The 16,623-nt window shown below is 58.1% G+C and overlaps 1 protein-coding gene across 2 annotated transcripts; it reads left to right on the top strand.

The window, feature by feature from the left end:
• Positions 1–5,350: 5,350 nt before the first annotated feature.
• Positions 5,351–16,571, top strand: GCDH (glutaryl-CoA dehydrogenase). 2 transcript variants are annotated; one of them, XM_084610719.1, is made up of 12 exons: positions 5,351–5,488; positions 6,201–6,461; positions 6,837–6,872; positions 7,400–7,543; positions 8,189–8,251; positions 9,137–9,307; positions 10,222–10,351; positions 10,814–11,030; positions 11,769–11,872; positions 12,637–12,762; positions 14,362–14,522; positions 15,520–16,571. In XM_084610719.1, exons 2-12 carry the CDS (start codon positions 6,359–6,361, stop codon positions 15,591–15,593), a joined length of 1,329 nt encoding a protein of 442 aa, XP_084466845.1. In that variant the 5' UTR covers positions 5,351–5,488; positions 6,201–6,358; the 3' UTR covers positions 15,594–16,571. The 2 variants fall into 2 exon arrangements, with proteins under 2 accessions (XP_084466845.1, XP_084466846.1); XM_084610720.1 differs by lacking the exon at positions 7,400–7,543.
• The last annotated feature ends 52 nt before the right edge of the window (positions 16,572–16,623 follow it).

Below are 16,623 nucleotides of genomic sequence, written 5' to 3'. Positions count from 1 at the left end.
CACCTAAATACAAATCATTGTCTTGCCCACAAGCAGGTTCTAGTGGGTGAAACGAGGCCCAGAGCAGGTCACACAGTGAATGGGGGCAGAGCTAGGGAGAGACCCAGGAGTCCTGCCTACCAAGCCCCCTGCTCTAAGCACTAGACCCCACTGCCCACCCCGAGCTAGGGAGAGAACCCAGGAGTCCCAGCTCACAAGCCCCCTGCTCTAACCACTAGACTCCACTGCCCACCCTGAGCTAGGGAGAGAACCCAGGAGTCCCAGCTCACAAGCCCCCTGCTCTAACCACTAGACTCCACTGCCCACCCTGAGCTAGGGAGAGAACCCAGGAGTCCCGCCTCCCAAGCCCCCTGCTCTAACCACTAGACCCCACTGCCCACCCCGTGCTAGGGAGAGAACCCGGGAGTCCCATTTCTCACTCTCTGCCCCCCAACCCTGCTGGTCCTGGATTTTTATATGGCACTATTTTCTCTCTTCCGGCCTCGGCCCCTTTCGAATTTCATGAAAGGAAACAAGGAACCAGAAATGCTGAGAATTTCCTGAGAAACAAAACAAGATTCAGGGAACCGCACCCTCCTGACCCCAGCCGAGGGAGGGAGTACAGTCTAGTGGTTAGAGTAGGGGGGGCTGGGAGCCAGGACTCCTGGGTTCTGATCCTGATTATCTGAAGCAGCTATTTACTCTCTCCTGTTCCCTGGTGGCTCTGTCTCCCCATTGCCCCCCCCCCGACCCCTCGAGCCAGGTCTTCCCTGCAGAGACAACCCCCCTTTCCAGATACCCGGCCTGCCGCTCTCAGGGAAGTACGAGGACGTAGATCACCATCCGCCTGAGCTTTATCGGACTGCCCCAGAGCGGCTCGGCCACCTGCCCCAGCCCTGATACCGGGGCAGAGCTGGAGATTAAGCCCCAGGATCTACCCCGGCTCCAGCAGCGGGGACCTTTCCAGCTGAGACATGGGGGAGGCAGTCCCCGTTGGGCAGGGGAGCGAAGGCTGGGCTAGAACGGGGCTGCAGGTCGGGATTGAGGGGCACCAAAGAGCTGGGATGGGGCCCAGGACGGGAATAACGTGGAGCGGGGGAGGGATTGGGTCAGCTTCATGTCCCCAAATCCTGGGTCTGAGTCTGGGGGCGCCTTGGCCTCTGGGAGTTTGGTGATGGGCTTTGACCCACCCGGCTGCCCCAGGGGTTGCCAGGTGCTGCGGGAACAACATACCCGATTGCCAGTGCAGTGGGGAGCCCCCTCCCCCGCCTCCCCTGGGGGTCCCCTCTGCCTACCCCCAGCCTCGCTCTCACCCCTGATCCCAGAAGCCATTGCATCTCTCCCCCTGCCCCACTGGGCACAGAGAAGGGGGGCAGATGAGCCGGGGGGAGGGGCACTGAGTGTTTCCCCCAGGCCCTCGCTCCCTCCCTGCCCAGCAGCCATGGCCTGACCCCTGCGTGAGACGAGCTCGCCAGGCCTCAGCCCCGCCCCCAAGACCAGGCCACGGAGCCTGCAGCCTCCCAAAAGGTCCGTGTGTGGGGGGGGATCCCAGCCCCAGGGCGATGGCTGCACAGAGGTGGAGAGCTGGGATCAGGTGTCCGTCCCCCCCATTAGCTGCTCCGACCCCCCCACCAGCTCCCCCAGCTTCTGCGGCTGATGGCAGTTAGGGGCTGCTGGGCCCTAATCTGCAGCTCCTGTCGCACCAGGCCATGTGTGAGCCCTGATTAGTGCTGGGGAAGGGGGGGCAGAGCTGTGAGATCAGAGCCCTACCAGGCTCTCTGAGCACTAGGCGGCCCGCAAGGACCAGCCTCACACCCCCCCTCCCCGACCCCATGCTGGGGAAAGGGCCGAGATCCTTATCCCCACGAGGCAGAGCGGGAAACTGAACCAGAACTCTCCCAGCGAGTCAGGGCAGAGCCAGGAATAGAACCCAGGAGTCCTGACTCCCAGTCCCCCTGCTCTCCCAGAGCAGGGGGCTGCATATTGGGACTGAGGGCCACTGGCAGAGCTGGGGGGAGCCCAGGGTGGGATAGCAGGGGGCTGCGGGTCGGGAGTGAGGGGCACTGGCAGAACTGTGCCCCCTGCACACACAGGCCCTGCCAGAGGTCAAGCGGGTAGAAAAGGGGAAGTGATTCGTTCCCCAAATTCGGCCCGTTGTGGCTCCTCTGGCCCATGTCCCTGCTGCCACAATGAGCCATGTGACAGCCCCACCCCCGCCCAGGGCATGATCCCTGCCAGGCACAGACCATGCGGCAGGCAGCCCGTGCCCAGCCCTTGGGGCTGGCCCTGCCTGTGGCCTTTTGCCTTCTGGATGCCCGCAGAGTGAGGGTGGTGTGTGGCAGGGAGAGCTCCTCCCATACAGCCCCCCGACAGATCTCCCCATGCCCCATAAGGACCCAGCTCCCCTCTGACCTCACCCCCACTGTCCCCACCTCCACTCCCAGAGAGACATTGGTGGTAGCAGTGGGGTCCCCCAGACTTCCCAACGCAGCCAGGCTGTCTCTGCTTGGGAGATGATCCCTTGGCTCTCCCCCTCCTGCCCCACACAGGGCCACCAGAGCTGTGGGGCTCAGTCAACACCTCACTGAGTTGCTACAGGGCAGCTCCCCCTGCTGGGAGCAATGGGCTTAGGCTCTTATCTGACTCAGGCAGCATCTCTGTGTCAGTTACACATCCCTCTCTGAGCCTCATGGTGACACTGGGAGCTAGGCCCTCAACACAGGTCTAGAGCCCCTGGACATTAATGCAGCTCTGCCCTCTGGGATCAAGAGCCTTCTCCACTGCATGCAGCTCCCGCCTCCCTGTACCTCTCTGCATTAGAGCTCAGCTGGACCCCCCTCTTAAAGCCCCCCCTCTTTAAGCCCCCCTCTTTGACGGAAGGAGCAACCCTGCGCATGGGCCTCTGAGCAGGCGAACTGGATTCTGCTGGGTTTAGAAATTCTGTGCAAGAAAGAGGTAAAGGGTCTTTTAAAAAGTGGGTGGGAAGATTGGCAGGGTGGCAGTTTGGCTTAGTGACTAGGGCTTCAGCCGAGACTGGGACCCCTGGGTTCTATTCCCAGCTCTGCCCCCGATGTGCTTCCTGACTCTGAGCAAGGCCCTTTCCCTCATTGGTGCCTCAGTTTCCCCTCCCACCTTCTGTATATTTAGTTTGTAAGCTCTTTGGGGCAAGGACTGTGGCTCATTCTGTGTCTGTGCAACGCCTGGCACAAGGGGGCCCCGATCTCGGTCAGGGTCTGGCAGCATCTGGCACAATGGGGCCCTAATCTTGCTTGCGGTCTGTGCAGAGCCTGGTACAATGGGGCTGGTTGCAGATGTGCCCATTTCACAGATAGTAAATAAACAAGGAGAGAGTTGGGGTGGTTTAGGGCACGACCTGCCCGGCCTGTGACCTCCCAGGCTGGTGGCATCATGTCACAGGGACCTTTTCACCTCCCTTATCGAGCTGTTTGCGTCGTCTGCCCATCCTCCCGCAGCAATTTGGGGAAGTGGGGCCTGTTGCGCTCTTTCCACATTACAACCTCAAGGGTTTTTCTGAGAAACCCCTTCTTACCTCTGCACTCGGGGGTGGAGACCCAGGGCCGCTCCCCTCCCACTCAGGGCTTCCACTGCCAAATGCCTTCCCTGCGCTCCCAGGAGAGGGATTGGTGTCATCTCCCTGGGGAAACTGAGGCACAGAGTGGGGAAAGTCATTTGCCCAAGGTCACCCAGTGAGTCAGTGGCAAAGGTGGTAGCAGAACCCAGGAGTCCAGGACTCCCAGCCCCCGCGGTGTAATCACTAGACCCCTCTCCCCTCCTGGAACTGGGAATAGAACCCAGGGGGAGAGCTAACTCCCAGGCCCCTTCCTCAAGGTGCATTGTCACAGCTGTCTGCGGTGGGGGGAGCTCAGGGCTGGGACAGCAGGGGGCTGCGGCTTGGGAGTGAGGGGCACCACAAACCCCTCCCGACTCCTTTCTCCTATTTTGCTCCCACCCCCGGCCCATGGAGCACAGGGATCTCAAGGTGTTTGCTGGGGGGAGGGCCCACAATCCATGGCCAGTGGGGCCCTCTGCTGGCCGCACCTAGCCCATGCCTGCGTCCTGACAACTGCATTTCACAGACTGGGGTGTCCAGGCTCGCCGGGGGGGGGGGGCAGGCTCTGTGTGAGTGTGTATCAGAGAGAGAGAGAGAGAAAAGCATCAATGGGGCCCCCACCCATTTGATGCAGGGATCCAGTGGGCCAGATGCCCCGGGCTAGAATCTGCAGCTGGGGCTGGGGGGGGGAGCTCTAGTTGGAAGGGACCAGCTGCGGGGGGGGCGCTCTGGCTGGAAGGGACCGGCTGGTTTGGGTTGCCAGGCATTCCCCCCCCCCCCCACTTTACCAATGTCACACCCCCGCCCCCACTGAGGGAAGTGGGGTCCCATTTCCGAAGCTGTCTTAACCCGCCCTGACTGCAGAGGTTGGGGGGGGGTCTGCCTATTCACCCAATCACAGCCCCCACCTGCTCTGGGGGGCGGAGTTTGGGGGGACATTTAATATTGATATCCCCCCCCATGCACTTTATCTGTGTGCGGCCCACGTTGACAGCGGGGGCGGGGCTGTTTCTGCACCACGGGCTCCCCCCCCCCGGCTGCGTTGCTCAAGATCCTTCGCACGCCCCCTCTCGGTGGCCAATCACGGACGGAGGCTTGTCAACCACGCCCCCCCCGGTGAAAGGCGGGGTGCGCTCCCTTTCTCGTCCCTCCTCCCCTTTGATAATTTCTCTCACCGGTTTTTTTAACCCCCAAATCTCTTCACCCCCGGGGCAGCCCAGCTGCAGGCAGAGAAGGATCCAGCGTTTGCAGGAGCAGTTAGCAGCCAGGAGATGCTGCATGCATGCAGATATTGCAAACAAACGCAGTGTGCCTCTTATAGTGGCAAGCGGCCTTTGCAAGCAGGCGGTTACGGCTGGCAGGGGCGGCCGGCGAGCGCCTGTTGCATGCATGCACAATCTCCTCCTCCCCGTGTTTGCAGATTCTGCATGCAAACGCTGCAGGCACCCAGGGGTTGCACGCCGCTTTCACAAGTGCGCGGCTGCTGCAGGCGGAGGGGGCCGGCATGCGCCTGCTGCAGGCATGCATGATTTCTCCCCCTGCGTGTCTGCAAATGCCGCGCGTGAGCGTTGCATGCGCCGTGAGGTTGCATGCTTGCAGCGTTTGCACACCCAGACAGATGATTCACCCACGCGTAGCTGCAAGGTGAAGTGGCCGCCACACAGGGGTTGCATGCAGCGTCCACTGGCGTGTCCCGTGCAGCCACGTGCAAGCTCGCATGATGCGGTCTGTTACAGGCAATATGTGCCCGCACCGCGGTACCGGCATGTGGCATGCCCCCCCCCCCCGCTGCGGCCTCGCTGCTGAGCCAGAGGGACAGCAAGGAGTTAATCTCTCTCTCTTCCGCCACACTCAAAATGCCGCCCCGCCCCCATTCCTGCTGACGTCACCCCAGGGTCTCCCGTGTTGCCCCCGGGTCAGTTTCAGAACCTCCCCCAGGTGAGTCGCTCTGTGCTGGGGGTGGGGGTCGGTCTCTTTGCTCGGGGTAGCTTGGGGGAGCGGCAGGCCTAGGGGGGGCTCTCCGTGGGGGGGGGGGGTTGCTTAGCTCAGCTCCGCTCCCGGGGCCCAGTTGCAGAGGCCCCCGTGGTGCCTTGGGCTTGGTCGGGCTCCCGCAGCTGGGCGATGCCTGGCCCTCTCCCCTCCCCCGGCAGCTAAAGCAAAGGGGCTGGCAGCCAGGGGGTTAATGCACAGGGGTTTGTGCCGCCGCGGGAAGGCGGGTTTATAAAGGTTTTGAACCACCGGGGCTTGTAACCTAACGAAGGCCCCGATCCTGGAGTTGGGTCCATTAGCAGAGCCCTCCCGAATCCGTGGGGAGCTGCACTGGGAGGAGACTCAGAGCCAAGAATAGAACCCAGGAGTCCTGGCTCCCAGCTGCGCTTGCCTTCCTCCCCCCTCCACCGGGAGCTCGGGAGAGAACCCAGGAATCCTGGCTTCCAGCCCCCTGCTCTAACTACTAGACCCCACTCCCCACCCAGAGGTGGGGCTTGGCTCAGAGATCCAGTGTGGACTGTGTGTCTGGGCAATTCCTGCCCCTTCGCAAACAACAAAGGGTGCTGTGGGTCTTGTCTACACAGCAGAACCCATGGGAGGGTCCCGGCTGCAATACAGCTTCCCTAGTGTCATTAAAACGCCGCCCTGCCTTGTCATGTAGACAGAACAACATCCAGGGGACACATCGGGGAAACAGGCTTACAAGATCAGCGGGGCCTGTCTACGCCCTGCATCGTGAGAGTGATTTATCAGTGAGTCTGGCGGTCGCCCCCAAGCAGCCTCTCTCTCGTCTCCCTTCCCGACGAGCAGCAACCCCAGATGGCTCTGAGACTCACCACGACCAGGCTGCTAAAACGGAGCCGCTGCTGTGCGGCAGGGATAGGCGCCAGCCGGCTCCAGGGCACCATAGCGGCACAGAAGGGTGAGTAGGAGCAGGTGCGGCCCCTCCCAACACCCCCCAAGCCAGCCCCCCTAAATGTTGGGGTTTTTTTTAAAGGGGGGGGTGGGGGTGGAGGGCTGGAGCTATGGGGGAAGTACAGGCCTCCATCACCATGGACCCACTGGTGTCACAAGTCCCCCAACCACGGAGGGTCTGAGTCTGTCACAGCCCCACCTCCGTATCCCTGGCTTTTTAGCTCCGCAGGGCTAAGAAGCTGGCACGGGTAATGGGATGCCCAGAAGGGGTCCCTTCAGCGTGGCACAGGGTAGAGATCTGATCCAGTGATTCCCGCTTTGCGTCCTCAGCAGAGCAGGGATAAAATAACCCACCTGCCCGGCTTCTTCTCTGCTTTTCTAGAAAAAGAAACGAAGGCCCAAGAGAAGCCCCGGAAAGGTAACTGCCCGCCCTCCAGCTCCCATTGGAAATGACTTTTTGACCCTTGGACAGCTGGAGAAACTGAAGAGAACAGGGTCGGAGTGCCTCTACGAATCCATCAGTAGCAGAAAGTGAAACAGCCAGAAGGCAGCGCTTGGGGTTTTTTACAACAAGGGGTTCCCAGTGTCTGTAAATCAGGGGTTTAAAGCATTGGCCTGAACTAGGTCTATTATTAATTACTAATTAGATTCCAGTAAAGGCTGGGCAGGAATCGGCTTTAATGAATGGCTTCCATCCCATGCCCCTCAATTCTGACCCGCCGCCCCTGCTATTCCAGCCCTGGGCCCCCCACCCCGCAGCCAATACCCTCACGCTTTACTTTTGGGATTAATGTTCCCCTTTGTGATCTGCCTCCAGCCCGAGGGAGGTTGGGTTGAGAAGACGAGGTACCTGGCTTGTCATTTCCCCTCTCCCTGCGTGGGTAGGGGTAGGGGTTGGCGCCGAAGCTGTGAGGTGTGCATCTAGCTCGGACTGTCTTCCTCCAGCCCCGGGAGCCCAGTTTGACTGGCGAGATCCCCTGCAGCTGGAGGGGCAGCTAACCCAGGAGGAGCTCATGATCCGGGATTCCTTCCGCACCTACTGCCAGGAGAAGTTGATGCCACGAATTGTCATGGCCAACCGGAATGAAGGTGCCTGAAGCCAGCACCAGGGATAGAACCCGTGACTGTTCCAAAAACCCATGTCCCTGTCCCCGGAGCCCCCAGTAGCTCTTTCGGGTTTAGATGCTGACTGCAGCCGCTAGCACCGGGAGCTGTCCGATTGCGTCCAGTCTGCGGCAGCGTTGCCCAGACCCGCCCGTCCCAGAGATCCACGTGCCATGGCTGCATGCAAACCAGAGGTGCTTGGGGGTGATTTACAGACCCAGATGCCGCCCGCTGTTCTTCCAGCTTCCTCTTTTAAATTCAGTGGGTGACTCTGGAATTGGCCCCAGGGGCTCCGAGATCAGAATCCGGCCCTGACCCCATTGTAGTCAGGGAGTGACTCCAGATTTACCCAGGGCTCACTGAGATCGGAACGTGCCTGTATGTCTGTAGCCTCCTTCAGGGCCTGGTGGATGCCTGAATTAAAGGCATTTGGGGGAGGGAACTGCAGATTAAACCCGCTGGTGGGGCTGCAGAGATCGTGCATTGCTGTCGGGGAGAGCCAAGTGGGCTGCATGGCTGGAGCTCCAGTCCTGATCTGGTTTGGGGATCCCCGTGTCCGGGGGAGGAGGCAGAGGGCAGTGACTCTGCCTTTTGCACTCACAGACACACTTTGGTGTCTCCTCTTTCCAGTCTTTCACCGGGACATCGTGTCGGAGCTGGGGGAGCTGGGAATCCTGGGCTCCACCATCAAAGGTGAGCTGGATCCAGGAGGGATTCCCCTCCGGCCATGGCTGGGAGGGTCACTGGCCGGGACGTGGAGTGGATCTCAGTTCGAGGACAGTGCGTCCCATGGAGGGAGGGGCTGGCACGCCACGGGGAGGGATCTCACCAGCTGACACGGGGCAGAGGGATGGTGGGCGAGAGCAGCAGCAGCTGACGGATGGGCACCATGGGTGGTGAAGCCCCTGAGAGCTCTCCTGAAGCACGCTGGATACCCCTATGGACAGTCCTGAGAGCTGATCTGACCTGTGCTCACCTGGGACCGTGTAATGGCCACGGCCCCCCTTTGACATGCCCCTCCTTGCCTTCAAGATCACCCCAGTCATGCCGCCTCCTGCCTTGGCCATGCCCACCTCTGCCCCACCTGGGATGCCCCCTGTGGCTGAGGGGGGTACAACAGCTCCTGTCCTGTGAGGGGGAGGGGTTACACCAGTCCCAAGGCCCTTTTACACCAGCCTGGGTGGCAAAAAGGGGTCACACGGCTGTGCTGAATTGGGCCCCCCGGTATCTAGGGACCAATTTTCCAGTGGCTGCTGTGGCATCTCAAACCCTGTGGCTTTGTGCCCGGGCGATGCAGGCCCTGTGGCTCCGTTTGGGAAGGCGGCAGGTGCCCATGGACTATCCCCAGTGCACACGATGCCCCCTACTGGCATGTCTCAGCCCTTCTGAGCTCCTCCATCCACTCTGCCTGCATGGCCCCCATCAGTCCTTGGCACATGAGGTAGCAGGTGCTGAGGGGAGCCGTTCCCCAGCTGTCCTCAGGTGGGGAGGGGGTTCTTGTCTTGACCGACCCAGGGCGGGGTTCGGACCCGTGCTGCTGCTGATGTGTGTCCTGTCCACATTCTCTGCCCATCTCAGGTTATGGCTGTGCCGGAACCACGTATGTGGCCTACGGGCTGCTGGCTCGGGAGATCGAGCGAGTGGACAGCAGCTACCGTTCAGTCCTGAGCGTCCAGTCGTCCCTGGTGATGCACCCCATCAACGCCTACGGCACGGAGCAGCAGAAGCAGAAATACCTGCCCCGTCTGGGTGAGCGAGAGGCGCGGGTGGGGGCTCTCCCTGGCTAGGAGCGGGGAGCGTGGATCCACCCGGGAGGCTGCTGGCTCCGGAGCTGGTAGACGTCCCCTGTAGCCAGGCCCCGGCTGTCTGGCCAGCTGGCAGAGCAGGGAGGATGCTGGGATGGTTCTTTCCCACAATGCTCTCTGCTGGGATAACCTGGAAGGAGTGGGGGTTGGCGGGAGGGGGAAGGAACTGCCCCCTGCCCCCCTGAGGCGGGCTGCTGGGAGGGAGCACAGGGTGGGGAAGGTCTGTGGGGGCAGGCATACAGGGAGTGGGGGGTGGCCACTGGTGGCGAAGGAGCCATGAGGAGAATGTCGGGGGAGGGAGGATGCAGAAGTCGGGGGCAGGGCAGGTATTGGGCCTGGGTGACGTGAGAGCCATGGCGGGAGGGGTGGCAACTGTGGGATTGGGTATTGTCTGGAGGGTGGGAACTAGGTTGGAGGGGCAGGACCCATGGGGAGGGTGTTGGGGGCAGAATTGGGGGAGGGAGAGGGGCCTTCAGTGGGGTGGGCAGGGGGAGGGCATTGGGGTGAGTAGGGGCTTGGGAGCTGGGGGGAACCTAGGAGAAAAGTGCTTGGGGGCAGCAGATGGGCGGGGGGACGGGCACTGCCTGGTGGTTGAGGGGCAGTGCAGGAGCTGGGGCAGGGATGAGATGGGGGGTGGGAATTGATGGGGGAGAGGCGGTGCAGGAACCTGGTGGGAGGGTCACAAGAGAGGTGGGAATTGGTGGAGGGAGGGGTCGGTGCAGGACCTGGGCCGTGGGGGAGGGTGTCTCGGGGATGGGAGGTGGGGGAGGCGGCAGGACCTTGGGGGGGGGGGGCAGGACCTGGGGGGAGGGTTGGGGCAGTGGCTCAAGCCCAAGCCCACTGGCTTCCTGTCCTCAGCCACAGGGGAGCTGCTGGGCTGCTTTGGGCTGACTGAGCCCAACCACGGCAGCGACCCCGGGGGCATGGAGACAAGGGCTCGCTACCACCCGGCCAGCAAGACCTACACGCTCAACGGCTCCAAGACCTGGTGAGACAGAGACAGAGCCAGGCCCCGGCAGCCCGGCCGCTAGCCCTGCCCTCGGCTCTCAGCAGCCACCCACGCTCCAGGCCCTTGGTCTCACTGAAACCCTGTCCTGAGACCAGATCCTCTGGGGCCCCAGAGCTGGGCAAGCCCCCTCTTCCCAGACAACTGCTGTACCCCGATAACCTTGGCCCTGCCTTGTTGCTCCCCATGGCTCAGCCAATCCTGGGCCTCTCCAGGACTCCTGGGTTCTATCCCAAGCTCTAGGGTGGGAGTGGGGTCCAGTGGTTAGAGCAGGGAGCCAGGACTCCTGGGTTCTATCCCCGGCTCCGTTACTGAGTTGCTGGAGCATTTCACATCTCCCCTCTAGCTCGTTTTCCCTGTCTGGTTGGTACCATCCTGCCTCCTTTGAGGAGGGAGCTCTGGGAGGCTCCGAAATGAGCGGGGTCTCACATCTCCTCCTCCCAGGATCACCAACTCCCCACTGGCGGATCTCTGCGTGGTGTGGGCTGTGTGTGAGGACGGGAGAATCCGGGGCTTCCTTCTGGAGAGGGGGATGAAGGGCCTGTCGACACCCAGGATCGAGGGCAAGTTCTCCCTGCGGGCCTCCACCACCGGCATGATCCTGATGGAGGATGTGGAGGTGCCGGAGGAGAACCTGCTGCCACATGTCTCCGGGCTTGCGGTAAGTCCAGCCTCTTTCCCACCAGCCGATTCTTCGGTTCCCCATGATCTCACAGCCTAAGCAGGGTTGGCTGGGGACACTGCTAGGAGGAGAGACTCCAGCTGCCGTGGGGAGGTGGGCCAGCAGCGGATGCTTTCCCCATAGAGCCAGTGCTGATTCCAGTGCGGTGCTAGGGGGCACTGTGCTGCAGGAGAATGGCCTTTAAACCAAGGGATGTTAATCCAGGTGTCCTGGCCTGATCCTCACCTTGGCAATTGCCTTCAGCTTCCCAAACCATAGGAAGCAATCGACTGCTGGATTCTTCTTTGCTTCCTGTCTTGGGTATGGTTGCTGTGTGGTTGATGAAAACAGCTGCTGTGCCCCGCCCCAACCCCAGAAGCAGCTGCATTTCAGCACAGGGCCAAGTGATCCCTGGATAAGTAGCTGCTGTTCTCCACTCCAGAGACAACTGCATTTCCTCAGGGGGTGAGTGATCGCTGTATAAAACAGCCCCCACTGTCCAGGGGCGTTCCGTTGGAGAGATGAGCCGTTCCTGTGGTCAGTTTTGATGAATGCCAATGAACTTGTGCTTAGAAATGTGGTCCCCAAATCCTTCTGGGCAGAGAGAGACAATGGCACGAAGCCAGGATCCTGTTGCCCTGTTAATGCAGGGGGCTGGCGGGAGCAGAGGTCATGTGCTCTTCCTTGGCAACGTTGCCTGGAGGTTAATGATCAAGGCTCTGTCTCGTGTCCTGCCAGGGTCCGTTTGGCTGTCTGAACAATGCCAGGTATGGCATTGCCTGGGGAGCGCTCGGCGCTGCTGAATTCTGCTTGGAGACAGCTAGGCAGTATGCCTTGGACAGGTAATGACTGCATGTGGGGTCGGGGGGAAGAATTCTTTGTGCCTGGGGTGGGTGGAAGCCCCACGTAGGTTTGGGGGATCCCTGCCTGCCTCTTCTTAAAGGCACTGATTCATTCAGACCTCATGGGAGAGTCCTTGACAGGAGGGGAAACTGAGGGAGAGAGGTGAAGGGACTTGACCAAGGTCGCAGAGTGGATCAGTAGCAGAGCTGGGAATGGGACCCAAGAGTCCTGACTCCCAGCCCCCTTCCCTAACCCACCAGGGTGAATGCCAGCGGTTAGCTGTGGGAGAACATGGTGGAGTCCAGCAGTGAAGGGCTTTCATGGGGCTCACTAGCTCTTTCCAGTCCAGTTGTGCTGCCAGCCGATTACATGCAGTATATATGAAGCGTTCTAGCTCTCAGAAGAACTGTCCGTTGTAGAGCGTCCAATGGAACTCTTTGTCGCTGAGCAGAGATCAGGTCAAATGAGAAGCAAGGACGGTGTAGTGCATAAGACACTGAACTGTGACTTGGACACCTAGGTTCTGTCCCTGATTCTGCTGTCCCTTCCTATCTCTGGGCCTTGGTTTTCCCCTCCCACCACGTGAGCTTATCAGGAGAGCACCCAGCACAATGTGGATTTTGGATGGGGCCTTTAGGCTCTACCTAATACACCTAGTATAATACTCCATGCCAGTTAAAGTCAGTCACCAGAGGCGGATCTGCCCCAGGAGTTTTAAGTGACTTTTGCTCCTCAGTCTCCTAACTAAGTTGTCCACCCCTAGGATCCAGTTTGGGGTGCCGCTGGCTAGGAACCAGCTGGTCCAGAAGAAGCTGGCTGATATGCTCACCGAGATCACCATTGGCTTACAGGCTTGCCTGCAGCTGGGGAGGCTAAAGGATGAAGACAAGTATGTACCTGCCTTTCTTAACTAAAAAATATTATTCTGTGGGTTAGACTGCAAAGCTAGAAGGGGTTTGGCTGGCTCAGGGGTGGGGAATGGGATCCAGGGTCTTATCCTTCCAGGGAACACAGGCTCTGATCCAGCCCCAGGCTGGGGGGTGGGACTGGTGGCGTAAGGCATTGTGGAATGACATAGAATCATAAAATTGGAAGTCCCCTGCACTCAAGGCAGGACTCAGTATTCTCTAGACCAGGGGTGGCCAACCTGGGGCTCCGGAGCCTCATGTGGCTCTTCAGAAGTTAATATGCGGCTCCTTGTCTAGACACCGGCTCTGGGGCTGAAGCTACAAGCACCGACTTTCCAATGTGCCGGGGGGGAGGGTGCTCGCTGCTTAACCCCTGGCTCTGCCACAGGCCCTGCCCCTACTTCACCCAAGGCCCCTCTCCTTCCTGCCTCCTTCCCTGAGCCTGCCATGCCCTCACTTCTCCCCCTCCTCCCAGAGCCTCCTGCATGCTGCAGGAGGCATGGGGAAGGAGGGGGAGGCACTGATCAGCAGGGCTGCTGGCAGGCGGGGGGACTGCTGACGTATTACTGTGGCTCTTCAGCAACGTACATAGGTCAATTCTGGCTCCTTCTCAGGCGCGGGTTGGTTGTCCCTGATCTATACCATCCCTGACAGGTGTTTTGTCCAACCTGCTCTTAAAAATCCCCAATGATGGAGATTCCACAACCTCCCGAGGCAATTTATTCCAGTGCTTAACTGCCCTAACAGTTAGGAAGTTTTTCCTAATGTCCAACCTAAACCGCCCTTGCTGCAATTTAAGCCCATTGCTTCTTGTCCTGTCCACAGAGATTAAGAAGAACAATTCTTCTCCCGCCTCCTTGTAACAACCTTTTATGTACTTGAAGACTGTTCTCATGTCCCCTCTCAGTCTTCTCTTCTCCAGACTAAACAAACCCAATTTTTTTTTTCAATCTTCCCTCATAGGTCATGTTTTCTAGACCTTTAATCATTTTTTGTTGCTGTTCTCTGGACTCTCTCCAGTTTGTCCACATCTTTCCTGACATGTGGCGCCCAGAACTGGACACAATACTCCAGTTGAGGCCTAATCAGTGCGGAGTAGAGTGGAAGAATTACTTCTTGTGTCTTGCTTACAACACTCCTGCTAATACAGCCCAGAATTGTTTGCTTTTTTTGCAACAGGATTACACTGTTGACTCATATTTAGCTTATGATCCACTGTGACCCCCAGATCCCTTTCCGCAGTACTCTTTCCTAGGCAGTCATTCCCCAATTTGTATGTGTGACATACAGGGCCTTTTCCTTCTAAGGGGCAATGGCTCCAATCCAGCCCCAAATTTGGGGACTGCCTGGCTCATGCAGGTGGGGAAGGGGGTCCTATTCCCCTCTAGGAGCGTTGGTTCTGATCCAGACCACGTGATTAGAGAAAAACAGGCTGTTCCCCTTTGACCAAGCCGCTAGGTCTCCCCAGTATGAAACGAGGCTGCTGGGTCTAAGCCTGGTGCCAACATGGCACAAACCCTGGCTCTACCGGGGAGCTCGTCCTTCCACCCTAGTCCCCTTGATTGCTGCTGTTGCTGCAGGGCTGCCCCCGAGATGATCTCCATGCTGAAGCGGAACTCCTGCGGCAAAGCCCTGGATATTGCCCGCCAGGCCAGGGACATGCTGGGGGGCAACGGCATCGCCGACGAATATCATGTCATCCGACACGTCATGAACCTGGAGGCTGTGAACACCTATGAAGGTAAATCTCCCCCCCCCCCCCCCCACTCCATACACCTCTGTATCAAATGTCATGAAGGTTCCTAGGATTTCCCAGCTCCTTCGGGACAGTGGAGGTAAGGGATAGAAAGCAGGATGCTCAGGGGTGCTGTGCTTCAGGGAGCAGGGTGGGCCTCAGTAGGAGGCATCCTCCCCTCCAATCTAATCTCCCTGTGTCACGTTGAGGCTTAGAGCTCCAACTGAATATGATGTTCTTGCTGTATGCTGCTGAAACAGCTGCCATGTTCCACCCCAGAGGTGGCTGCATGTTAGTGATTTGCTTCGCTCGTCGCTAATATAGTCTTTTTTCACCTTCCGGGGGAAGCAACCCCTGCCACTGTTTGATGGATAATCTTGGAACATGCTCATCCCTGTAGCATCTGATGATTTACGCCTGGTCTATACACAGGTTTTACCCCCAGATAATGGTGTTTGTTGGGGGGGCAGGGGGTGACTTTCATTTACCAATATAGTTACATGACTACAACCACTGGTGTGGACATGATAGAAGGGGAATAAAGGTGCCTTATATGGTATATTCCCCTTCCCATATGTCAGGAACTTCACTGGTATGTAGCACCAGTACAACTGTGTCCACACAGATAATGGTTGTACCACTGGAACCGTTTTAGCCATGCCAGTCTAGTTAAACTTCTGTATGTAGCCAAGACCTTGTATTCGTTCCTCTTTCACTGGATTTCAGTTTTACCTTTTCTAGTCTCCTGGGTTTCGTGCTACAAAAGCCATGCTGCTGGGGGGAAAGGTTTGGGGTTTGTTTCCTTACAAAGGGATCCATATTCTCCCACGGTTGTTATGATGCAAACCATCCTCTCTGCAACAAAGCAGCCAAAATCTGTCCTTGCTAGCTCCGGAGAGGCAGTTCCATGGAACTGAGACATACCGCATGCAAATTGGTGACTTCCGGTTATCCTAAACATCACCCAGTGAGATCTTTGTTCCCGTTTCTCTTCACTCCACAGGCACGCATGATATCCATGCTCTCATCCTTGGCAGAGCAATCACCGGACTTCAATCCTTCACCGTCAGCAAATAAATCCAATATGGAGGAGGCCTATATCACCTTTGCCTTAAATTCACTACATCAGAAGAATGATTGTTTTGTATACAAAGATTTTTGATTTTTCTTTCTCAAGATAATAAGTCACAAGCCAGAGGCTGCTGCTGTGATACAGAATCTGAATGTAGTTCTTCGGGCTGACTCCTAGATTCTCTCTTACTTTGCAATACAATTTCCCCCCCAAATCAGCTAGTTGGTTTTCAAGCTCAAGGATCTGGGAGGTCATCTTCCACTCTGTTTGCCGTAAAGGATCAAGGAGAGAGGCTCAGTAGCGGACCATCTTTGCCAGCATTGCATTTGTATTTTGGGGGTATGGGAGAGGGTGCAATTAGCGAAACTTCTGTGAAGTGGATTGTCATGTAACAAAAGTCAGTGGATTTGTGATGTTGGATTGGCTGCTTGATGCATGGAGCTGGCTTGCTTGCTTTCTCCTTGATTGTAAATTCAGGAGCTGTGTGGGAAAGCCCGCCTGTTTCAACAGGGCGGGAATGCACTGTCAATCATCAGTGGTTCACCTCTCCTTCCACTGGGTGTCCAAGTTCAGCTAACTTGCTTCTCAGAATTATCTGAATGGAGGCACTATTGCATGCTGGGAGAACTCTCTGCTCTTTACAAAGCTGTGTTGAAGCCGTAAAACCTGAATCTTCTCACACAGCCAGGTCATGGGACGTGTCAAACGGGCATCTGCACAATGTAGCTACTGAGCTAAACGTTGTTACCAAGGTGAAGCAATGCTGTACAGGGCTGGGGGTCAGAATGGGGTTAAATTCCTGGTTCTGCCACGGACTTACTGCAGGCAACTCTATGCCTCAGTTTCCCCAGCTGTAAGACCCACAGAAGACACATTTAGCATTCCTGTTACCAAATTTCTCTTTCACAGTATCCCACAGTTGAACCCAGCTGATCTCATATCCCTTCTGTTACTTACATGAATAAATTTTAAAATATATGGTATCTTGCTTTTTTGGTTTGCGGTGGTTAGTTGTTTGTGTACCTTGCAACCCGC

Source organism: Lepidochelys olivacea (genome assembly GCF_965140295.1).
Source record: "Lepidochelys olivacea isolate rLepOli2 genome assembly, chromosome: 20".
Lineage (NCBI taxonomy): Eukaryota > Metazoa > Chordata > Testudines > Cheloniidae > Lepidochelys > Lepidochelys olivacea.
Note: the sequence above shows the minus strand (reverse complement) of the source record. Positions and strands in the feature narration are given on the sequence as shown.

Bases quoted from the DNA above. Each gene is read 5' to 3' on its own strand.
- GCDH (XM_084610719.1), top strand. From the start codon at position 6,359: ATGGCTCTGAGACTCACCACGACCAGGCTGCTAAAACGGAGCCGCTGC. The intron at 9,308-10,221 runs GTGAGCGAGAGG...TCCTGTCCTCAG, and splicing joins GAAATACCTGCCCCGTCTGG to CCACAGGGGAGCTGCTGGGC. The intron at 12,763-14,361 runs GTATGTACCTGC...CTGTTGCTGCAG, and splicing joins AGGCTAAAGGATGAAGACAA to GGCTGCCCCCGAGATGATCT.